The 22,830-nt window shown below is 40.9% G+C and overlaps 1 protein-coding gene across 6 annotated transcripts in view; it reads left to right on the top strand.

Annotated features, from left to right (window-relative positions):
* The window catches only part of LOC124254314 (ankyrin repeat and death domain-containing protein 1A-like), a 49,361-nt gene that overhangs the window by 21,296 nt on the left and 5,235 nt on the right, over positions 1-22,830 (top strand). For 2 of the 6 annotated variants that reach the window (XM_046688239.1, XM_046688264.1), the window contains exons 2-10: positions 3,166-3,238; positions 11,715-11,738; positions 13,051-13,154; positions 13,822-13,920; positions 14,261-14,359; positions 17,510-17,614; positions 18,510-18,545; positions 21,145-21,243; positions 21,896-21,994. In XM_046688239.1, the coding sequence (XP_046544195.1) occupies positions 3,166-3,238; positions 11,715-11,738; positions 13,051-13,154; positions 13,822-13,920; positions 14,261-14,359; positions 17,510-17,614; positions 18,510-18,545; positions 21,145-21,243; positions 21,896-21,994 (738 nt within the window). The remainder of the gene's footprint in view (positions 1-3,165; positions 3,239-11,714; positions 11,739-13,050; positions 13,155-13,821; positions 13,921-14,260; positions 14,360-17,509; positions 17,615-18,509; positions 18,546-21,144; positions 21,244-21,895; positions 21,995-22,830) is intronic. The other 4 variants (XM_046688246.1, XM_046688272.1, XM_046688251.1 and 1 more) reach the window with 3 other exon arrangements.

Consider the following 22,830-nt stretch of genomic DNA (forward strand, 5'->3'; position numbering starts at 1 on the left):
AGAAAAGTATATGTTCGAAATTGAGGTTAATAAAGGAATGGCACGCGGATGTATTATATAGATATTTGAAATGAATTAACCCCGAAAGCTCTTAAACTTTAGTCACATCTATACTAAATGATGTTAATCTTCAACAGATACGATTTCTAATTTCCAAAACTGACAGAATCTTTCATTTCCTCATATCTTCAGCTTTCCAGCTTTTAAGTGTGTGCAGAACACCTTAACAGACAAAACAACCTTCGTAATTGTACTAATTATTTTAAAGGATTAATACATGATTTGTTTTGAAAAAGTTGTAATAACGTTTTACATCCCACTAGCATTTAGAGAAATTATGATGTTAAATATATGCATACCTAATTTCCCGAATAAAGCAAAACCTGCACAAAGGGAGTACTGTCTAGTCATCCATAATGCCTGAACCTGTGTAACACTGTCTGAGACTTTCGTCAACTACACGTAAAACTATGGTCCACTAAGCTGCACGTTACAGTATTAATGCACAAAGTCAGGCTACCGCATCTACCTGACATATACAGGGTATTTGTTCCACGTTATAAACATAGACATCCACCCGAAGAAGCGGCAAAAACTAGCCCAGAAACATAGATATTGTTGTTCATATGAATACTTTGATGGAAAAAATGTTCCTCACAATCTATCACCAATCTGTAAGCCATTCTGTCAAACCCTCATTCATTATAGCTGGATTTGTGAAAGCATAACGTTCAGAAAGAAAGGGTTCAATCAATCTGAACGACGAGACTTAAAACTGCCGTCTCATGCGGCGTACCACAGTCTCGGCGGCGTACCCCGGCCATAAAACAATACCCGAGGGACATATCTACGTGAAAATTACCTGTTGGAATTCATCACCGACAATACCTTAATCTCCATGTGACCCTTACACATCTACATCAGTTGGTTGACTACTGTAGAATAGCAGAGACCATATAATAGATGGTCTCTGAGAATAGATAGCAGTGTGGCTGGGGAATTGTTGGAGTCGTGCATAAAATCTCTGCTTGACGCTAGCGTACTCATCACTTTAATCTGAATAAGAGCAGTTCCCGCCAGTATACGGGGATCAAGGTCATAGTTGTTTTAATGGTAACTTTGTCCAGTGTCAGTGGTTTAACAAATATAATGTTGAGTAATGTCCATTAAAAGAAACCTTAAATACATTTACATAACTGCCTTTTTGGGAGGATTTCAAGGGCTCTGAAACTGTACTAACACACGAAGTGATGCACGTGAAGTATATACCTTGAACTTCTCTCTCAACTGACCCTAACGATGAAATCCCTGTACAGGAACGCAGCTCCCACGTGACCAACTCGCAAAGTTGCGTAAATATCAGCGTGGGCTTTTCTGCATGTTATTGCATTTTCAAATTTCAGAAGAACCAAATGTAAACCGAAAAATTATTCTAAGGGATAGCCACGCAATACAGGAGCAGTGCACTACTGTTCCTGAAAACACGCGTTGTAACACACACCCTCATCGGCATCGCTCGTCAATACCATTTCAGTCCAACCCGACCACACTGAGCGCTGTCGATAACACACCCTCAACTATATACAGTACTGTTTGGCCACTGTCGTTGACCCTCCTCCTGCTATATACAGTACTGTATCTCCACTGTCGGTGACACCCCCTCTACTATTTACAGTACTGTATGTCCACTGTCGGTGACACCCCCTCTACTATATACAGTACTGTATGTCTACTGTCGGTGACACCCCCTCTACTATATACAGTACTGTATGTCCACTGTCGGTGACACCCCCTCTACTATATACAGTACTGTATGTCTACTGTCGGTGACACCCCCTCTACTATATACAGTACTGTATGTCCACTGTCGGTGACACACCCTCTACTATATACAGTACTGTATGTCTACTGTCGGTGACACCCCCTCTACTATAAACAGTACTGTATGTCCACTGTCGGTGACACAACCTCTACTATATACAGTACTGTATGTCCACTGTCGGTGACACCCCCTCTACTATATACAGTACTGTATGTCTACTGTCGGTGACACCCCTCAACTATATACAGTACTGTATGTCCACTGTCGGTGACACAACCTCTACTATATACAGTACTGTATGTCCACTGTCGGTGACACAACCTCTACTATATACAGTACTGTATGTCCACTGTCGTTGACACAACCTCTACTATATACAGTACTGTATGTCAGTTGTCGGTGACACACCCTCTACTATATACAGTACTGTATGTCCATTGTCGTTGACACACACTCTACTATATACAGTACTGTATGTCCACTGTCGGTGACACAACCTCTACTATATACAGTACTGTATGTCCACTGTCGTTGACACATCCTCTACTATATACAGTACTCTATGTCCACTGTCGGTTACATAACTTGTATGCTTTCTGTCTTTGGCTCGTTCTTTCTGGTGGTTCCTCATGATTGGATTAAGGTAAATATATGGTATTTGTTTCCCTGCTATTGGTCACGTTGGCAATATACTAAAATACACCAACGTATTTTTGGGTATACTGTTATACTAGCAGACAGCTGTTATTCATCTACTCTTAACCGTTTTAAGTTAATTATAACTGGTTTATTAAGAAGGTCAACCGGCACTCTCTCTGGGGATGAACAGTTAACGATAGGAAGGTTATGTAAGGGATAGGAATGGTAGACACCCGGGTGACAAGAAAGGTTCTCATTGACACCTAAACGTCTACATTATGATTGATACACGCTGACCTGCATGTTGTACACAGACCATTGAGATGCCCTGAGCCCTGAGATGCATTCCAGGGCCAACTGTTAAGAGTACGTGCTCGGGGTTGTCAGAAGTCATTCATTATTCACCATGGCTGACTTCATCCTTCTCCCGGGGAAGTATCAACAGCCACCGGGTAGCATTTCCCCCAGTCGCATACCTCGTAACATGAACCGTGACATGTCAAGGACGAGACTGCGGTACAGTCTAATTCTCCTACTGCCCCTGACCCTGTGAATCGTCCACACAGTTGAATGTAATATCATGAGGCGATGGTGGCGCGTGTATCGATCCAAGTCGCAACCAGTCGCTGCCATCTGCTCTACTTGAAGCGCGGGAACCACAGCCACCGTACCCCAATGCTAACAACTGTGTGTATCTTTTACAGACGGCGGACGACATGAAGAAGAAAGAGAATGAGTTTACCTGTGAGATCACAACCATCCTACAGCCGACCGACAGTACGTATTAACATCCTTCCTATACAGGTCACGCTTTTGTCCAGTCCGCCCGCCCTGGCATTTGACCAATCGTCCGTCTGTCCAGGCATATAATCCACCCGCATGCTTGGGTGTGACCTCGTGGTGCTGACGGCGAGGTCGTTGGTGCAGTGCATGTTGCCTTCCACAACTGTGTATGATAACAGACAGGATGGGTCAGTGATCATCCTCTGCTCCAGTTATCGATTCATTCCTCTTCCCCGTGTTTGCATGTGGGGTTACTCTAAAACAATACCACGGATCGCCGTGACATTCAGTATGTCTCTACTATGTGTAACGTGAGATGATTATCAAGAGACACTATCACCAGGGTATCCAACATAGTCACGGGTCGGTCTGCCCTGTGTGGGGTAGTTGAACAGGGCAGTCACTGGAAGGGTAAACCCCAGTTGCGTGTCTGAGCTGATGGCGCCTTACACATCAAACTCAAACAATCCTATACCGCACCATCAGGAATCCCACTTTGGACATGTCTAGAATTGCTTACGTAAGCCCGAGAAAGCGGTTATGAACACCAAATACATCCCACATGCGGTCTAAACGTCATGTCTACATGTAGTACAGCAGTTATCTAGTCAGATATAAGGTTGATATATCTCATCTACACTCGTGAATCGTTAAGGCAAGGCGTGAGGCCATATGAAGCCTGAAATAGTGATTGTATGGTTGTATCAAGGATTGTATGGTTGTATCAAGGATTGTATGGTTGTATCAAGGATTGTGTGGTTGTATCAAGGATTGTATGGTTGTATCAAAAATTGTATGGTTGTATCAAGAATTGTATGGTTGTATAAAGGGTAGTATGGTTGTATCAAGAATTGTATGCTTGTATCAAGAATTGTATGGTTGTATCAAGGATTGTATGGTTGTATCAAGTATTACACAGGCACTCTGATACATAGTGATCTGCACTAGGCCTGTTAACCAATCAAAACCTCTAAACTGAAATGTAATAAACAAGCTGCGCGCTACCAGTTCTGGTATAAACACCCGGTTATGTATGAAATGTATGATATAAACACCCGGTTATGTATGAAATGTAAGATATAAACATCCGGTTATATAATAAATGTAAGATATAAACACCCGGCTATGTATGAAATGTAGGATATGAACACCCGGTTATGTATGAAATGTCAGATATAAACACCCGGTTATGTATTAAATATCAGATAAGAACTAAGATATAAACACCCGGTTATGTATGTAATGTAAGATATAAACACCCGGTTATGTATGTAATGTAAGATATAAACACCCGGTTATGTATGAAATGTAAGATATAAACACCCGGTTATGTATGAAATGTCAGATAAGAACTAAGATATAAACACCCGGTTATGTATGAAATGTAAGATAAGAACTAAGATATAAACACCCGGTTATGTATGAAATGTAAGATAAGAACTAAGATATAAACACCCGGTTATATGAGATAAGAACTAAGATATAAACACCCGGTTATGTATGAAATGTCAGATAAGAACTAAGATATAAACACCCGGTTATGTATGAAATGTAAGATAAGAACTAAGATAAAAACACCCGGTTATATGAGATAAGAACTAAGATATAAACACCCGGTTATGTATGAAATGTAAGATAAGAACTAAGATATAAACACCCGGTTATGTATGAAATGTAAGATAAGAACTAAGATATAAACACCCGGTTATGTATGAAATGTAAGATAAGAACTAAGATATAAACACCCGGTTATGTATGAAATGTAAGATAAGAACTAAGATATAAACACCCGGTTATATGAGGTAAGAACTAAGATACAATCACCCGTTTTTTTCAAGGACATAAGCTATGAGCTAAGCTCGAATTTTCAGGTTATGTGTAAGTCATGATCATAAACTAAGAAATAACCACATGGTTATAAGGTCATAAGTTATGAACTCAGATGTAAACACATGTTTTGTAAGAGACACATGCTGTGAATTAAAATATGCACAAATAAATGGAGAAATGTATCGAAACACCTATGATTTTCAACCCATTTATATCCATTATATTACTATCATAATCATGACTGCTTGTATGGCTATTTAACCCGCTGTGCGCATCATAGGTTGATTTTAGATATATCAATGCTTCGACCTAAGGCGGGCAATACGTGTACCCATTAAGCGAGTATCAAGTTTCGTTAAACTGTTCTTACAGCTCGATAACTTGGAAAATCAATTGTTGATAAGCAAATAAGGTGGGCCTTCTCAACTGACAACTGCTCAAAGACATTGGCATGTCATTGAGGGCAATGGTATGAGATGTTGGTTATCATCCATCGACTACCAGCCGATTGGCCAGAAAAAACCCCAGCAAACTAATGACGTTACGGACGTTCGGGTAGACCATGAGTGACAACTTATAGTGACGATACAGTATAATCACAAGACTGCATCCGTTCTTGTCAAGTGCCGTGTTGAAAACAGCGAAATAGCCTAAAATGACAGACGTCCTCTGTTATGCACAAAGCACAAAGCAGCACGACTAGCTTGGTGTCAAGGTCGACGTCACTGAATTTGAGGTCACGGGAAAGGACATGGCCCAGCTCGTGTTTGGTGCCTCATAAACAACGGAATGTCTTGGAGCAGGTACTGTTTGGCGAGGCTCATTGATGATGTGAGGTGCCTCTCACATTACTCTCTCGATCAGACGAAATCCGAATGGACAACGGTACATCACTGACATTCTAGACAATGTAGATATGGACACGAGGCCCCTTGCAATGCAGGCCTACATCGTGCACGTGACGTTGGTGATTTCGTACGTGAAGGGGTAACGTCATTTCTACATTGAGCCTCAAAGTGTCCAGATCTCAATCCCTTAGAGCATGTTTGTTACATTATGGGCAGCAGAGTATTCCAGAGATCCCCCAGTGCAAACACACACACACACACACACACACACACACACACCCCCACCCCGTTGCTGTTGATGCTATGAAAAATACGCGGTGTTGCGATACCTTTTTCATATGTATATATACGCCTGTCGTGTATTAGATACAAGACGGTTTAATTGTGTTTAACACCAGGTTGCATAAGATATAACCTTGAACTATGATATACACACCAGGTTACGTATGAGTCATAAGCGTTGCATTTAGTTTTACGCCGCTTTTAGCAATATTTCAGAAATATCACGGCGGGGGACACCAGAAAAGGGCTTCACACATTGTACCCATGTGGGGAATCGAACTCGGGTAATCGGCGTGACGAGCGAACGCTTTAACCACTAGACTACCCCACCGCCCCTGAGACATAAGCCATGTGTGTATATACATAACTGTCTTGTCGTGAAAAGGTGCGCACCCCCACCCCAACCCCCTTTGTCCTGAAAGTTTATTAAATGACCATTGAAACTCGGGTGAAAATGAAGTGTGCACACCTCCTTTTCTCAATAGTTTGCCCCCCCTTCTCAAAAACGTGTAACCGCCCCTGCGATCTTAGATGGTAGTTGTTCGTTTTAAGGTGTGATTATCTGATATTAACGTGGAAACCTAGTTTTCTCAGAACAGCACAGCATTTTTTCTCATTCGTAACTACTCGCCTTTTCCCGTGACCATCCGGCTTGCCGGAATGACACGAGTAGTTACGAAGGCATGCTTTCTGTTAAACTTTCCTTACGTCTTGCGACAGTCACAAATCAGTGATCAGTCCAAATTGTATTTGCTTCAGAACAACTCGTCTTAGGTGTCCACATATGAACAATATTAATCAAATGTCCCTACTAACATTAATATAATGAAGACTTATTCAATATTATAAGATTCAGAGCACCGAAGTAGAACATATAGAATTATTGATACTTTCATGCGCTTTGTATTAATCATAGCTTCAAAGTCTATGAAGATGGGCAACAACTGTCTTTGAAGTGGTGCCTTCGGGTTAATTGTCCAAAAACTAATTGTAATTTTATTACAACTTTAAACATGTTTGATGCTGAATCTGGGTGACTAGCCATGTAAATGTTAAAACCATTTGTTGATGATATACAAGGCGAAACCATAACTAATGATGCCCTTTCACAGATACTATAGGTTCAGACATTTAACTACAACGTTCCTATATGTATGGATTATGTACCTCGATGGTATTGTGTATCTCACTATTACGTTGCATGAACGTCCTTATTATACAGATATAACGCGCCGAGCCTCCACGGGACGACTCCCGCCATTCATCCACAACCCGACCTTGAGGTCACCTCGCGGTCTCTGGGGACGGTTGTTTTGTTGAGTAACTCTGGTGATGTGGTGCAGTGGTGCTATGTGTATACGACAACGACGCAGGACGCGGAGTGGGCACGTACGCCTAGTTTGACCGGCGTTACACAAGCAGTCATGTGATACTTCGGTGATAAAATCCAGAGGCCGGTTTAGTTTTATTGTAGCAATATTCTAGAGTATCCCAGAATAGCTGCAAACCCATGAGGCGCATAGGATCCGAATCTACCACAGGGTGAAACACAAGGCTACTCAACCACTCAGATAGCAAAACGTTTATTTGAGATGAGTATTTATTTCAATATTAAGAGAAACGTGGATTCATGTTCACGAAGGCCTGGCCACAGACCATAGGTGGCTTTTTAGATATACTTGTGATATTAGCTTATATTATTCGACGCTTCTGGCAGAAAGATTTTCAGATAAAGTTTAGATCCATAATTTCAAATTTTAAGCCATCATTATGAAGACTTAGTGATGTTATTGTTAGGGCTGCGCAATATAACCGGTTTACCGGTATTTACCGGTTCAGACGTGAAAACGATACGTATTGCCATACGCTGATCGAAAACCGGTATTTTGACTTGCATTCGGAAAACTTCGTAACACTCGGAAATCTTCGGATATTTCCTTGTTTCGTTTGTGCCAAATATTGTTCACATTTTTTTTTTATCATGATTAAATGTTGTTATTAAAGCTTAATCAAGTATAGTTATTTTGTTGTGTTTTGCTCTATAAATCAAGCATTAACTCGATTATAAGTAGTTTATGTTTAGAAATACTCCATGCAATATATTGCAATACATATCGCAATACATGCTTTCGCATCGCAATATATCGCAATATGAAAATTCTCTGCAATACCCACCCCTAGTTATTGTTGTATCAGATGATTCTGAACCAGTAATTCTCTGGCCACTACAGTGGCCAGTCATTCTTGCCATGTAATACTGACGCAACTAGGGGTCATTCTGGAGAATTATAGAGAAATTATATATAACTTACAATATGTTGAAATCGGTGAAATCACTCTATCAACTCACCTCTTCACCATATTCTTAGTATTGCTCAGGTACTCAGGTATCTATTGTCGGGACGAAATATCTACCACACTATAATCCATTTATTGTAACTTAATGAAAATGAAGATCGGCGTTTTGCTGTTTCGCATATGGTTCATAATCACACTTCATAGTTGTTTTCCCTGGAGGTCATGTTTGCCACCTTCACCCAGAGACGAACGTCGCTTATGTTACATCAGAAGAACAGGTGCGAGGTCATTCCTGCAAGTGTTGTGTTGTGTCAGGTGCGAGGCCACTGCTGCAAGTGTTGTGTTGTGTCAGGTACGTGCAGATGTACATAACACCTGGCAGGTTGACACCGTGACTGTCATTATTTAGAAAACGGGCATCTCATGGGAAATTAACAATATTCTTCTCACGATAGTAACCTCACCAATAACTGCAGTTTTCAATGTGTGATTCGCTCAGATATGTTTCTAGGGTGGGTTTGAGGGTGTTGGCTTTGGGTTTGAGGGATCACGTGGCAGTTAGGGGTCTGAGATTATAATGTGGGCCTAGTGGCTGTAGCACCATGATCCCCATAGTATTGATAAGTTGCGTTGATATGTGCGCTATATAAATATCCAATAATATGATGATATCTGTGGTGATCCCGACAAGGCCACGTCGGTTCAGGTACCGAAGTCTGGAGTTGCAGTGTTACTAAGGTGTAAATATATATGTTAGCAACCAGTGGATGTCAGATAGTACAACTGGAACACTACAACATAGCAGGCAGGTGCATATATGTTGGATAAGGAGGCCAAGTTTGGTAAGAAGGCCAAGTTGGATAAGAAGGCTCAGTTGAATAGGGAGAGCAGGTTTGTTAACAAGGCCATGTTTGATGAGTAGGTCGAGTTTGGAAAGTAGACCAGGTTGGGTAAGAAGTTCAATTTGGGAAAGAGGGCCACGTTTGGAAAGTAGGTCAAGTTGGTAAGTAGGCATGGTGGGTAAATAGGCCATGTTTGGTAAGTAGGCCATGTTGGGTAAGAAGTCTACTTTGGGCAAGAGGGACACGTTTGGAAAGTAAGTTAGTAAGTAAGCATGTTGGGTAAATAGGCCAAGTTTGTGAAGTAGGCCAGGTTGGGTAAGAGGGCGAAGTTGGGTAAGAAGGCCGAGTTCTAGGTAAGTAGATCTAATTGGGTTAGTAGGTCTAGTTTGGTATCTAGGTCAAGTTGTGTTAGTAGGTCGTATTGATTAAGTATGTTTAACTCACGCTGGGTTTGGACTCCAGGATATGCTACAGAAACGAACACATTCATCTCCACGAAACAATAGCTGATTTGCCTGTGTCCTACTAATAGAGTTTTTAACCGTTCAGTTGTCCATTTCTTGGAATAACTCGAAGGTCAGGACTCTCTCAAACCGAGTCCCCAAACCGTTCATTGTTTGATGGAACCTTGGGTTATACCACGACTCGTTCCTATTCACTGTTAATCTATATTCATGGAAGCACGATCTCGGTGTTAGCGTTTCGTAATGTGTAGATTACCTAGTCCTACTAGCACACTTGCCGGCGTTAGAATGTCACCATATTCAATCTGACGCTTAACAGTCGACAATGTCCTAAGCATCAGAACAAATCCTCCTCTTCGTTACAAGGACGTCATGAACGACACCAGTATGCCGTGTTCGGCATCAGCAACTAGTTGTTGTGAAGTTATGATACTATTTCTAACATGTATGAATGAGTTATTAGTTTTTAACAATATGCCTCGCAACTGGTACCTTCAAGCCACTGATAAGAATGATCAGATCCCAGCTTAAAAGTACCTTTGGAACATAAACCGATTTGATAAAACACTAACATGTATGATATCAGTCTTATATATTATATGATATCAGTTGTGCTGTTATATATCGTACTGAAAGGTAAAGTGCAATAAAACTATTCAATATAGATATTAACAGCTTAATAGAATAATAATATATAAAAGCATAAATCAAAACGTGAAATGAGAATATAGACACTGAGTAGCTCTCATGTCATCTTAGAAGTCTATCACAATCAAATCTTAATGTTGGGTGGTGTTATATTTCATAGGATATTATGCGTGTCCAATTAGGAGGTAAATCTCAGAATACCAACATCAAATATTTAAGAGTCTCATTGTGCCTAACTGGTTTCATTGTAAGGAAACTTAACGCTCTGACAATTATTAATGTTGAATAGACTCTTCATTGTGTCCATGTGAGTGGTACATATACTATGTGCTGTACAAGCCATGTGGACTGGGCCATTTCATCTCGTAATGATCTGACAGCCCATAGAACCGGATGTAAATGGTATATGACCGAAAGTTAGTGGAACACACCGGATGTGAGTAGTAGAGGGCGGTATTTTCCTGAAATAGGGCTGGAGGTATATGAGCAGATGTGTGTATTGCATTGAAAGCAAGTTAGCGTACAATAATGGCACATTAGCGGAATATGATCAGAAGTTTGTGCCGGGCTTGGCTCATGAGTTTCCACAAGATCAGTAAACGCTTGTAGTCACTGGGTTGTCTGGTCCAGGCTCTAGCTTGTGTAGTCAAGAATCGATTGTTTAGAAGTGTGTCATGAGTATTACTTAGTGAGGCGTCATGCAAGATACACGTTTTGGTCAAATTGTGAGAGTGACGGATGATACCGGTAGGGCAGAACATGTTTACCCTCTTCGCGAACATCAGATGGCTTCACTTCAGTGATCTATTCATATAAAAGTCAGCAGTCATTGCCTTTTACGCACAATTCAATTTGTTTATAACAATACACGGTCAGCTAATCAACACCGGGTATTCCCTGGCATTGACCGTGTCTGCATATGTTATTCTCATGACAATATACCTCAAACAAACTGTGGTCGTGTTAAACTGGCCACTTCCAACATATCACTCATACATGAATATATCGATGGCTACCTTTTGTACTGCATGTGGTGGTTTCTATCGGCAGAACTCTGAAAGCTTTTGCCTGTTACCAATATGCATCCGTGGTTCAGAATCTATCCTGAATGTTGTAGATATCGTAACAGTGAACCGTGCAAGAATGTACCGCCTGAAAGTCTGTTATTGACTGTAACCTACTCTCTACTGAGCCATAGCCCACTCTACGGGCAAGGAGCCTCTTTCATCTGTCAAGCATAATTTCGCTTGTGTTTCAGTGCGGAGCGGCGATTTTGATATCAGTAAGCATAACGCATGGAGTGACTGCATTTTGACGGTTTCTCTCTCAAATCTCTCCTTTGTACACAGTGTCAGTTTCAGCTTTTAACTGTAATGTTGAGTATAGCACAACTTTCTAATATATGGTGCTCTGAAGGGCCCATAATGCGGGGATTCCCCATCAGAGCACCACTATTCTCTCCATGAAGGTGTATATTTCCTACGTATCTCCGTTTTAATCTTCATAATGTTCTTGAATGTAGTGTTATATATTCTTATATATCTTAATGAATTTTTAGCTTGTTTGTTTTTATTTGTGAACATTTATTCCGAGAAGATCGGATTCATGTGTGATGTTTGCCTACGTATTTTCTCTCTAATGTCCACGTCGACATACGTGCTTCTAAAAGATCTAGATTTAATGCACAATTTGCACAGTGTTATGTCTGTTTTAAGATAATTATGTGTGTCATTTGGAATTTTCAAGTGTGAAAACTTTATGTTTAACTTTCCGTATTTAAAATCTAATTAGAATGATAATTTTTATGTTTTCCTTTCCCTGTTATATAAACAGAGAACATAGGTCTCTGTTAGTATACGTTATTGAATGTAATGTGTTTTTAATGGTCCATGTATTTTGGAATTTGCTGATGTTTTATTATTAACAATATTTTGTGGTGTTTTCCATTTAGATTTTTTGGACTAGGAATATTGTTTTGTTGTGCTTTACAAATACAAACTTGTTATGTTTAAACGTAGACTTCAAGTACGACTAGTAGGGTGCTGACGGTAAGGTGTAGAACGTTTCAAGACTAGTAACGAGTACTCGTACTATGAGACAACGCGGTTGTCAGTGGCCACAATGGAGCCTGGTAATGAATAGCCACAGGAATGTGGTCAAGCCTGCAGTGACCCGAAGGCCTGGGCCATTGGTCCCCATTGCTTTTGCAATGAGCATATCCAGTAACCAATTGGCCGCTTCCAGGGAGCTACTGCAGAGGAACTCGCCCCTTCTGGTGTTTCTTCCACATCAAGCTGATAAATGTAATACTGGTCAAATGGGTAAAAATCGAAACTAACTTCGTAACCCGAAGACATGAATCTTTGCTTACATTGACTCGTCCCGTTAGACATGAATCTTTGCTTACATTGACTCGTCCCGTCAGCTGGTAAGGCTGTGATAATGCTGTGATAACATGTTTCACAGCAGCAGTTGTTGTTATATGCACGTGTATGCGAGGTCTCTTCTCACCAATAGTTTGTCTGTTTGGGGCAAAATGTATTGCATTGTGTAGGGCTGGTGATGTAATCGTCGTCGACCACGTCGTGTTGCAGTGTCGAAGCGGGAGCACCGACTGCATCAGGCGGCAAGGGACAACGAGGTCGAGATCATCCGGAAGCTCACCAAGGAAAGGGTGGACCTGAACTGCAGGAACAACGTATGTCTGTTAACTACATCGACGTCTTTGTGTCTGGTTGTCAAGGTGATAGGGATACAAGATGGAGTAGAAACTACGTCTTGGGGCGGACAGTTGGAACATTTGGTTCGACTGTCAGAGGCCAAATCTTGATGCCCTTAGAGAGTTAATAATGATTTGTAAAACCACACTAAACCACTGTTAAAGAGTCACTCCTTCAGACAGAATGACATTTCGCGAACACGTGTCATCATCAATAACTTCAAATGTTTAATTCATATAATTGGGGCGGTGGGGTAGCCCAGTGGTTAAAGCGTTCGCTCGTCACGCCGAAGGCCCGGGTTCGATTCCCCACATGGGTACGATGTGTGAAGCCCATTTCTGGTGTCTCCCGCCGTGATAATGCTGGAATATTGCTAAAAGCGGCGTAAAACTCACTCACTCACTCATATAATTTTCACAATTTTCACCGTTTCCCTTTATGCTCAGTGATTGGGAAGATACGAGCTTAGAGCATACGTTTATACAATGAACAACGGGTTCCGCATAATGCAGTCCGATCTATACAATATTGTGTGGCGTAGGAACTGTCTTGGAATATTTGCATTCATCATTAACGACTATACAGTGCCTTATACATAACTGAATCTGACCTTGTATCATGATTCAGAATTATGCCACATTTCAGTTGGACCGGACTCCTCTCCACTGGGCCGCTGCCAACGGTAATGTTGAATCTGCTGAAGCAATCATAGAGGGCGGGGCCGACCTGGAGAGTAAAGACAAGGTGTGGTACCTATATTTAGTAACTTCGAGGTATGGGTAATATAATCAGTAAAGAGAAGACATGGTCTCAGTGTTTAGCATAGACATGGTATTATCTCAGTGTTAAGTAGAGAGCAGACATGGTGTCATTGTTTAGTAAATCCAAGTCATGGTGTCCGTGTTTAGTTGAAGACAAGGTATGGTCTTCATTCTTCAGAACGATGTCAAAAGGTCTAAACAAGGCTTGTCAAGATAATGCTGGCTGTTGGTTGCCCATAATGAGGCCATCGTATATTATGCAGGCCCCTATTTACAAAATGTGATGGTTGCAGGTATGATATATTATGATTTGTCTGCTTCAGTACGGGATGAGAGCGGTGCTGTGGGCGGCTTGGTTCGGACACCTGCCAGTATTAAAATGCCTTCTCAACGCTGGTGCTACCCCTCACTGTCAGAACAAGGTGAGAGGAGCATGCATGATCTTTCTGGTGAATGGTTACCTCTAGTAGATCTAATGGTATTCCAGACATGACAACTACAATCTGCTACATTGGAAGTAATTTCGTACAGATATATCCGCAATACACTGAAATCAGAAAACGTTTCATTACTAATATTATATCCTCTGCTGTGTACGCAGAAACCGTTTTGTTCATGTCAAATATTGTAGTAATGACTTAACACACATGCCAATGTGCATATTGACTGCTTTGGATGAAAGAAGTTAGAAATATGTAATTTGTATCCCATTACTTTGTACCACGTGTTGTAGGCCCGCTGACGCCCATTATGAATCGAAACTGTCATCAAGATGGTCTCCAAGAAGAGCACATTTGCACAAGCTGTCTGCCTGTTGTGTTGTTGACGCTATTTAACGTGTCATGTCAACAAGATGAATTTTCATTCCTCCAACAAAGTTTACATGTCATTTTTTAATGTTCAAACAGGATCTATGTGTTCATGTGTTTATATATTTAACAGGCCATTGTGTCTATGTGTTGATATATCAACAGGGTATTCGTGTCGATATGTTCGTGTAATAATATTCAGGCCGATGTTAGTAGTATGTGTTCATGTGTAGGTATCCCACCAAGGTCCTCACGTCCAGCTTTTGATACAGGCAAGGTGTACATGACCATGTGTTGATATTCGACCAAGGTCCTCACGTCCAGCTTTTGATACAAGCAAGATGTACATGACCATGTGTTGATATCCCACCAAGATGTCCATGACCATGTGATATTCCCACCAAGGTCGTCCAGCTTTTCACGATACAAGCAAGGTGTACATGACCATGTGTTGATATTCCACCAAGGTCCTCACGTCCAGCTTTTGATACAAGCAAGATGTACATGACCATGTGTTGATATTCCACCAAGGTCCTCACGTCCAGCTTTTGATTCAAGCAAGATGTACATGACCATGTGTTGATATTGACCATGTGTTGATATTCCACCATTGTCCTCACGTCCAGCTTTTGATTCAAGCAAGGTGTACATGACCATGTGTTGATATTCCACCAAGGTCCTCACGTCCAGCTTTTGATACAAGCAAGGTGTACATGACCATGTGTTGATATTCCACCAATGGGTCCTCACGTCCAGCTTTTGATTCAAGCAAGGTGTACATGACCATGTGTTGATATTCCACCAATGTCCTCACGTCCAGCTTTTGATACAAGCAAGGTGTACATGACCATGTGTTGATATTCCACCAATGTCCTCACGTCCAGCTTTTGATTCAAGCAAGGTGTACATGACCATGTGTTGTTATTCCACCATTGGTGTAGACGTCCATATTTGATATCAAGCAAGGTGTACATGACCATGTGTTGATATTCCACCAAGGTGCCTCACGTCCAGCTTTTGATGCAAGGTTGACCATATATCCACCAAGGCAAGGTGCACATGACCATATGTTGATATCCCAGCAAGGTGCACACGTCCATATGTTGATATTCCAGCAAGGTGTACACGTCCATATGTTGATATCCCAGCAAGGTGCACACGTCCATATGTTGATATTCCAGCAAGGTGTACACGTCCATATGTTGATATCCCAGCAAGGTGCACACGTCCATATGTTGATATTCCAGCAAGGTGTACATGTCCATGTGTTGATATTTCCATATGTTGATATCAGCAAGGTGCACACGTCCATATGTTGATATTCCAGCAAGGTGTAGATACACATGTTGATATTTCAGCGTCCATATGTTTATATTTCAGCAAGGTGTACATATACCATATGTTGATATTCCAGCCAAGGTGTACGTATACATATGTTGATATTTCAAGCCAGGTGTACATGACCATGTGTTGATATTTCACCAGGTCCTCACGTATACATATGTTGATATTTCAGCCAGGTGTACATATACACCATGTTGATATTTCAGCCAGGTGTACATATACATATGTTGATATTTCAGCAAGGTGTACATATGACCATATGTTGATATTCCAACCAGGTGTACACGTCCAGCATATGTTGATATTCCATGACCAGGTGTTGATATACATATGTTGATATTCACGCCAGCTTTTGTGCAAGGTGTATATGACCATATGTTGATATTCCACCAGGTGTACACGTCCACATGTTGATATTCAAGCAAGGTGTACATGTCCATATGTTGATATTCCAGCCAGGTGTACATATACATATGTTGATATTCTAGCCAGGTGTACGAGTCCATATGTTGATATTCCAGCCAGGTGTACATATACATATGTTGATATTCCAGCAAAGTGTACACGTCCATATGTTGATATTTCAGCCAGGTGTACACGTCCATATGTTGATATTCCAGCCAGGTGTACATATACATATGTTAATATCCCAGCAAAGTCTACACGTCCATATGTTGATATTTCAGCAAAGTGTACACGTCCATATGTTGATATTTCAGCCAGGTGTACACGTCCATATGTTGATATGTACATGACCATGTGTTGACATATTCACATATGTTAATATTCCAGCAAAGTCTACACGTCCATATGTTGATATTTCAGCAAGGTGTACACGTCCATATGTTGATATTTCAGCAAGGTGTACACGTCCATATGTTGATATTCCAGCCAGGTGTACATATACATATGTTGATATTCCAGCCAGGTGTACATATACATATGTTGATATTCCAGCCAGGTGTACATATACATATGTTGATATTCTAGCCAGGTGTACACGTCCATATGTTGATATTCCAGCCAGGTGTACATATACATATGTTGATATTCCAGCCAGGTGTACATATACATATGTTGATATTCTAGCCAGGTGTACACGTCCATATGTTGATATTCCAGCCAGGTGTACATATACATATGTTGATATTCCAGCAAAGTGTACACGTCCATATGTTGATATTTCAGCAAGGTGTACATATACATATGTTGATATTTCAGCCAGGTGTACATATACATATGTTGATATTCCAGCCAGGTGTACATATACATATGTTGATATTCCAGCCAGGTGTACATATACATATGTTGATATTCCAGCCAGGTGTACATATACATATGTTGATATTCTAGCCAGGTGTACACGTCCATATGTTGATATTCCAGCCAGGTGTACATATACATATGTTGATATTCTAGCAAGGTCTCGGCCTCATCCACTGCGCTGCTGAGAACAACCAAGTGGAAGTGATGCACTTCCTGTTCGAAGCCTTGGAGAACCCCAACGTCAACATCACAGAAAAGGTAGAACGAAACTGCATGTATAACTGATATCCTTGTGAGTGGGTACATGTGGTAGTTATGGTAGCGGTAACCCTTTGTAAAATGTAGCAAGGTATTTATAACGTTACAAATCTGTAACAGAAGTTTATAGGTTAAATACAGAGTGTCTTGGATGCTACCTACTGCTAGATGTTTAGATGTAAAATTCGATGAGCATCTTCAACGTTATCTGTACAGCCTAGCCACAATCAACAGGCAGATCGTCAGACGTCTTTTCTTTCCCCGATTGTATTTCGTTGAGGTTTGTTATGTGCCCCGTTGCTTGTGCATGAGGACATAGAGTGTGTCCATCTTTACCAACTACCCCCTCCTGCAGTACAGATTCTGTTTGATGCTCCCGCCATTACACCCTCACATTCTCAATAGTATCTGTGTCGCCTACCGCTAAATGCACTCCGTCAACTTTGACCATGCTTTCATGGTTACAATTTGGCATGCGTGAGTTATATAATGCCCTGAGGTTACGTTTCATATAGTTCAACTTTGATATGCGTGAAGTTATGTTTCATTTGGATCAACTTTTGTATGCGTGTTTTATCAGTTTATATCATTATGCTTCATATGCTCAGATTTGGTATCCGTGAGTTATATAATAACGTGATTATGTTTCAAATGCTGAACTGTCGTATGCGTGAGTTATGTAGTAACGTGGCGTTATGATTCAACTTTGATATGCGTAAGTTATGTACCGACGTTCTATACAGCTGAATTTTGGTATACGTGATTTACATAAAGACGTGACGTTAATGTGTTTCACTTGTGTATCTTAAGAGACTTAGTTTGCAGGTTGCAGTATGTATCCATGTAAAGCTAAGATTCCTCTTGTCTCACTAACTCTTCTCACATTCCGTTCAAGCGACGAAAAATACCGTTTGTGGACACACCTATCAAGGTGGGATAAGTAACCATCCTTATAACAATAACATTTACTTTTCTCTGATAAGTTGATTACCCTGTTTGTGCACCTGAGTTCCCCCTGCTTAGTTGGTGCAGGTTTCACTGGTTCATTCCAGACACCAATCCAAAAAGTCTTGAACTAACTGGAGACTCTCGTTTATGTGAAACTCGTCACGTGACCACCCCCTCCCGATCCCCCAAAATGCCAGTTCCAAATAACGAGAGTCACCAGCAGATAAAGGAAGTGATACGTACTTCCGGTTATATTATATCCGGTGAAAATATACTACTCAACAATTGCTAAAGACCATCATGATCATATTCATCTTCAGTGAAAGGTGTGATCCTTTCATATGTTGAGTGGTATATTAACTAACGCTGCAAGACACGTTGGATCAATATAAACAGAGTCAGTAAGAAAGTCCTGACTCAACTTATAGTTGTTCGACTTTTTGGGTCTGGTCGTCCAGTTTTGTAGTAAGAAGCAATCGTGGTCAGGTTTAGGTTTCCGCTGTGTCCTCTGTCTAGTCTAGTTCTAGTAGCATATCAGTAGGTTCTAGACACGCCATTGCCTAGTTGTTCTAGCAGCTTATAGGTTAAAGACATGTAAGTTCGTTATTTAGTTTCCCCAAAAGACTTACCCGTAACTTATGAGATATTAGCTGATTGCTTAGCTGCTCTGTTCAATTAGTATTTTACATGTGCTTAACAGTAGTCAGTCCTTGTACTAGAAGCAATGAACTGTAATCGGTATCACTTGGGGATAATTAGAATCTCGTATTTTACTCTCAATGCTGTAGTTAATGTTTGGCGAAGGCAGACGCCCGTTTTACTGAGTGGAACCACTCCCTGGTGCCAAATTACACAGAAGTCATCAGGGACAGAGGTCAGTGGAGTGCAATCACCGACAACACCGTTCTACTATTTACAACGCACGGTGGTGGAATAGTTAAATGGTGTAAACGTAATTCGTCACGCCAACCCTGAGAGTTCAAGTCCCAACTCGGGTACAATGAATCCGTTCCTGTGTCCTACGCCGTTATGTTTTTCTATATTACTAAACCCGGCGTATGAGTTCTGTCACTTACTCATTGGAAAGTATACCGTATGTAGCATAATAAAATCGGGCAAAGAGGAAGAGAGCAGTTAAAACATAAGTTGAATCAACAATGTCGCCTTCACGGGGTAACATGTTACCTTTGTGTTTGAAAGATTTAAATATCTCATGAGCGTAGGATGTAGCAAATGTGCGTCGTAACATTGAAATTTACAGTCCGACACCTCCTTTCACAGAGCACTAAGGTGATCGTAAGTCACTAAGGTGACCCTAGTGCGATGTTAAAGAATGGGAGTTAAGGTTAACCTTAGTAAAGATTGCTTGGTGAAAGGAGCCCCAGATCTGTAAACTACATATCGGCCCTAATGTAATAGTATAACTGCTTCTTTGTACTCCCCCTTTCCTGTATATGACCCCCTCTCCCACCAGTGCGTCACAGTATATGACCCCCTCTCCCACCAGTGCGTCACAGTTTATGACCCCCTCTCCCACCAGTGCGTCACAGTTTATGACCCCACCTCCCACCAGTGCGTCACAGTTTGCTCTTTTTTCTCTATTTCTCTTTACTCTGCATCATATTTCTACGAACACGTTAGACGTCGTTTTATCATCGAGTGAGTTCTCTTCCTGATCAATTTGAATCAATTTTATTCACGTCTTCTAGCACCTGAAATGTTCACAGGTGAGGAACTATGGTATCGGTTACTCCATACTTAATCATTTTAACACATCTGTATTCAGCATAAATATTATTATGACTTTTATATCATACATTTTCATAAAATATCTTTTCTGATTCTTTACTTTCCGTCAAATTTCACTTTTATCTATCATACTACATCGACCGTCTGTGACATAATATATACAGATGGTGCGGTTACGTGACCTTGCATGGCATGTTTCCCCAACAGACCGTGGTGAATATTACAGATAAGCTGGTATAAGCTCCATCTTCTATACAGGTTGTAAGTGTGACTAAATGTGACCACCCAACATGCAGTGTGTCTATCCGCGTTGACCAGCGACAACCATGTAGGACTTCACTTAACTCGGCAAATCTTGTTTGTTTATATTTAGGGAGCATTTTTAGAATTATTATACTCCAAATGCAACTCCCTTTTTTCTGATTATTTCCTGTTTAATGGACGGTCCATTATTATTATTAATTCTTCTTAGAGACAAAATATTTTTCCGTCAATGCTTCAGGAAATCCAGATGGTTTTCTAGTCGTACATTTCAGGAAATTTATCGCACATTTTATTTGCGAAAACCTATATTTCATGAAGCATTTCCCACCTCTAATCCCATGATAGGGAGGAAGCACGTTTCTCGACTAATTGTGTTAATTAGCGAAGGCTCCCACCCTATTTTAATTGTGATAGCATGAGAAATGTAATGTTAATGATGTTATTACCTAACTCTTAACATATCAATTAACAATTATGTTACATGTGGTGTTTCTTTTTTAGGCTCAACAATGTATAAACAAGTGCTTGTTGGCATTCTTCGGGTAAATTAGTTGTTCATGTGTCTACAGAATGACAGAACTGCGCTCCACTTAGCGGCGGAAAATGGAAACCTTGACGTCATTTTTAAACTTCTGGAGATGAGAGCAGAGATCCAGCGTAAAGATAAGGTAAAGTTCATAAGACCGATCCACTCCATGCAGGTGTCAGATTCCGTCCATGCAGGTGTCAGCGAATGAAGTCTTGGCTAGCTATTCTCGAAACGTTCGTAGCCCTACGAACTTCTTAAGCCCATTCTTAACACATTGGCTACGATCAAAGTTAAGAATTCTTAGGGCTACGAACGTTTCGAGAATAAGGGCCCAGCTGTCCATCTCTAGGTCACAGGGCAGTTACTTGGATAGATTGAATGTGTGTGAATTACCATTGCCAGATTGCATACTACGTGTCTTGATGTCATAAATATATGTTCTTGGTTTAAGCCAGTAAACAAGGGATTGAAGGTATTGAGATTGATTACTCAAAAGTATTTACGATTAAACACATTCTTAAGACAAAAATATGAAACTCAATTTCTCAAGAAAGGGGGCGTTGTTTGCTCCGGCTGTTCGCCACAAAGAATTTAGTGTCTCTCGACGTGAATTAATACTAGCATGCTGATCAAAGCGGCGTAAAACTACATTCACTCACTCACTCATACTAACGTATATAATCACACATACAAGTCAGAGTTGTTTCCCCTTGTTATACACCTCCATCATGATCCGCGGTTCTCCAGCTGCCTTGAAACCTGTAAGATGTAATTGATCTCTTTCTATGCAGAATGGCGAGACCGCTGTCCACCTTGCGGCTAAAAACGGCCACGCTGAGGTGCTGAAACGTCTACTGCTGTGCGGCGTGGAGGTGGATGACAGGGACGTGGTAAGGAGCAGGGGTCGGGCTGGGGGTGTAGATGGTAGTACTCAACTAAGGGTCACATCATTGAACCTTGCAGCAGACAGCACGGTGGAGTCTGTTTGAGTGAAAATGTGTTTTGTGTGTGTTGGAGGAAGGGGTGGGGAGGACGCCAGATTAACGACATTTTAGTACATAGTAATAATGTTTGTTGAACGTAAATGTCTTGTCTGAACCAGTAATACCTCTTGCCTTAATCCCATGTCTGATTGATGCTGATACATTAAACGCTATTGTCATGACCAGCTTGTTCTCACATGCGCACCATGTTCTTTTATCAATTTTTAATCAGACTGGATCAGCTTACAAACTGGGTCTGATCCTAATTAACGTATCGGTGGTATATTGTTGCGTGTCTCAGCTCCTTCTCATTTTGCCATCTGTACAACTGTCATTGTCCACGGATTGATATTGTAGTCTGTGTCAGACACATAGGAAGTGTCTCAGGACAACAACATCTATTTTCTCACTTCTGTTAGATACAGAGCATAAAGGTTATTCATTTCTGGCAAGGGAACATTTACTTGTGACGAGTTACATCCAGTAACCGCTACAGGATCCGCTGAATGCTGGTTTGAATCCTAGATTTTTCCAATCGTCTGCATAAAATAAAAGTTTTAATTTGAGAAATGTCAGCTCCGTTTCCCCAAACTTGAGCCAAACTCAGAAACGATTCCCTTTGGCCTTTTTATCCAGACACAGTCCGTGATAGCGTCGTAGAACACCATTCACTCGCCAAAGAAGCAGTTTGGGAGAGGATTTAAAATACATACATGGATAGTATATTTTTTGCACTGAAATCA

The sequence above is a fragment of the Haliotis rubra genome, unplaced genomic scaffold (genome assembly GCF_003918875.1).
Source record: "Haliotis rubra isolate DU_JTF1 unplaced genomic scaffold, ASM391887v1 Scf115, whole genome shotgun sequence".
In the NCBI taxonomy this organism is placed as follows: Eukaryota; Metazoa; Mollusca; class Gastropoda; order Lepetellida; family Haliotidae; genus Haliotis; species Haliotis rubra.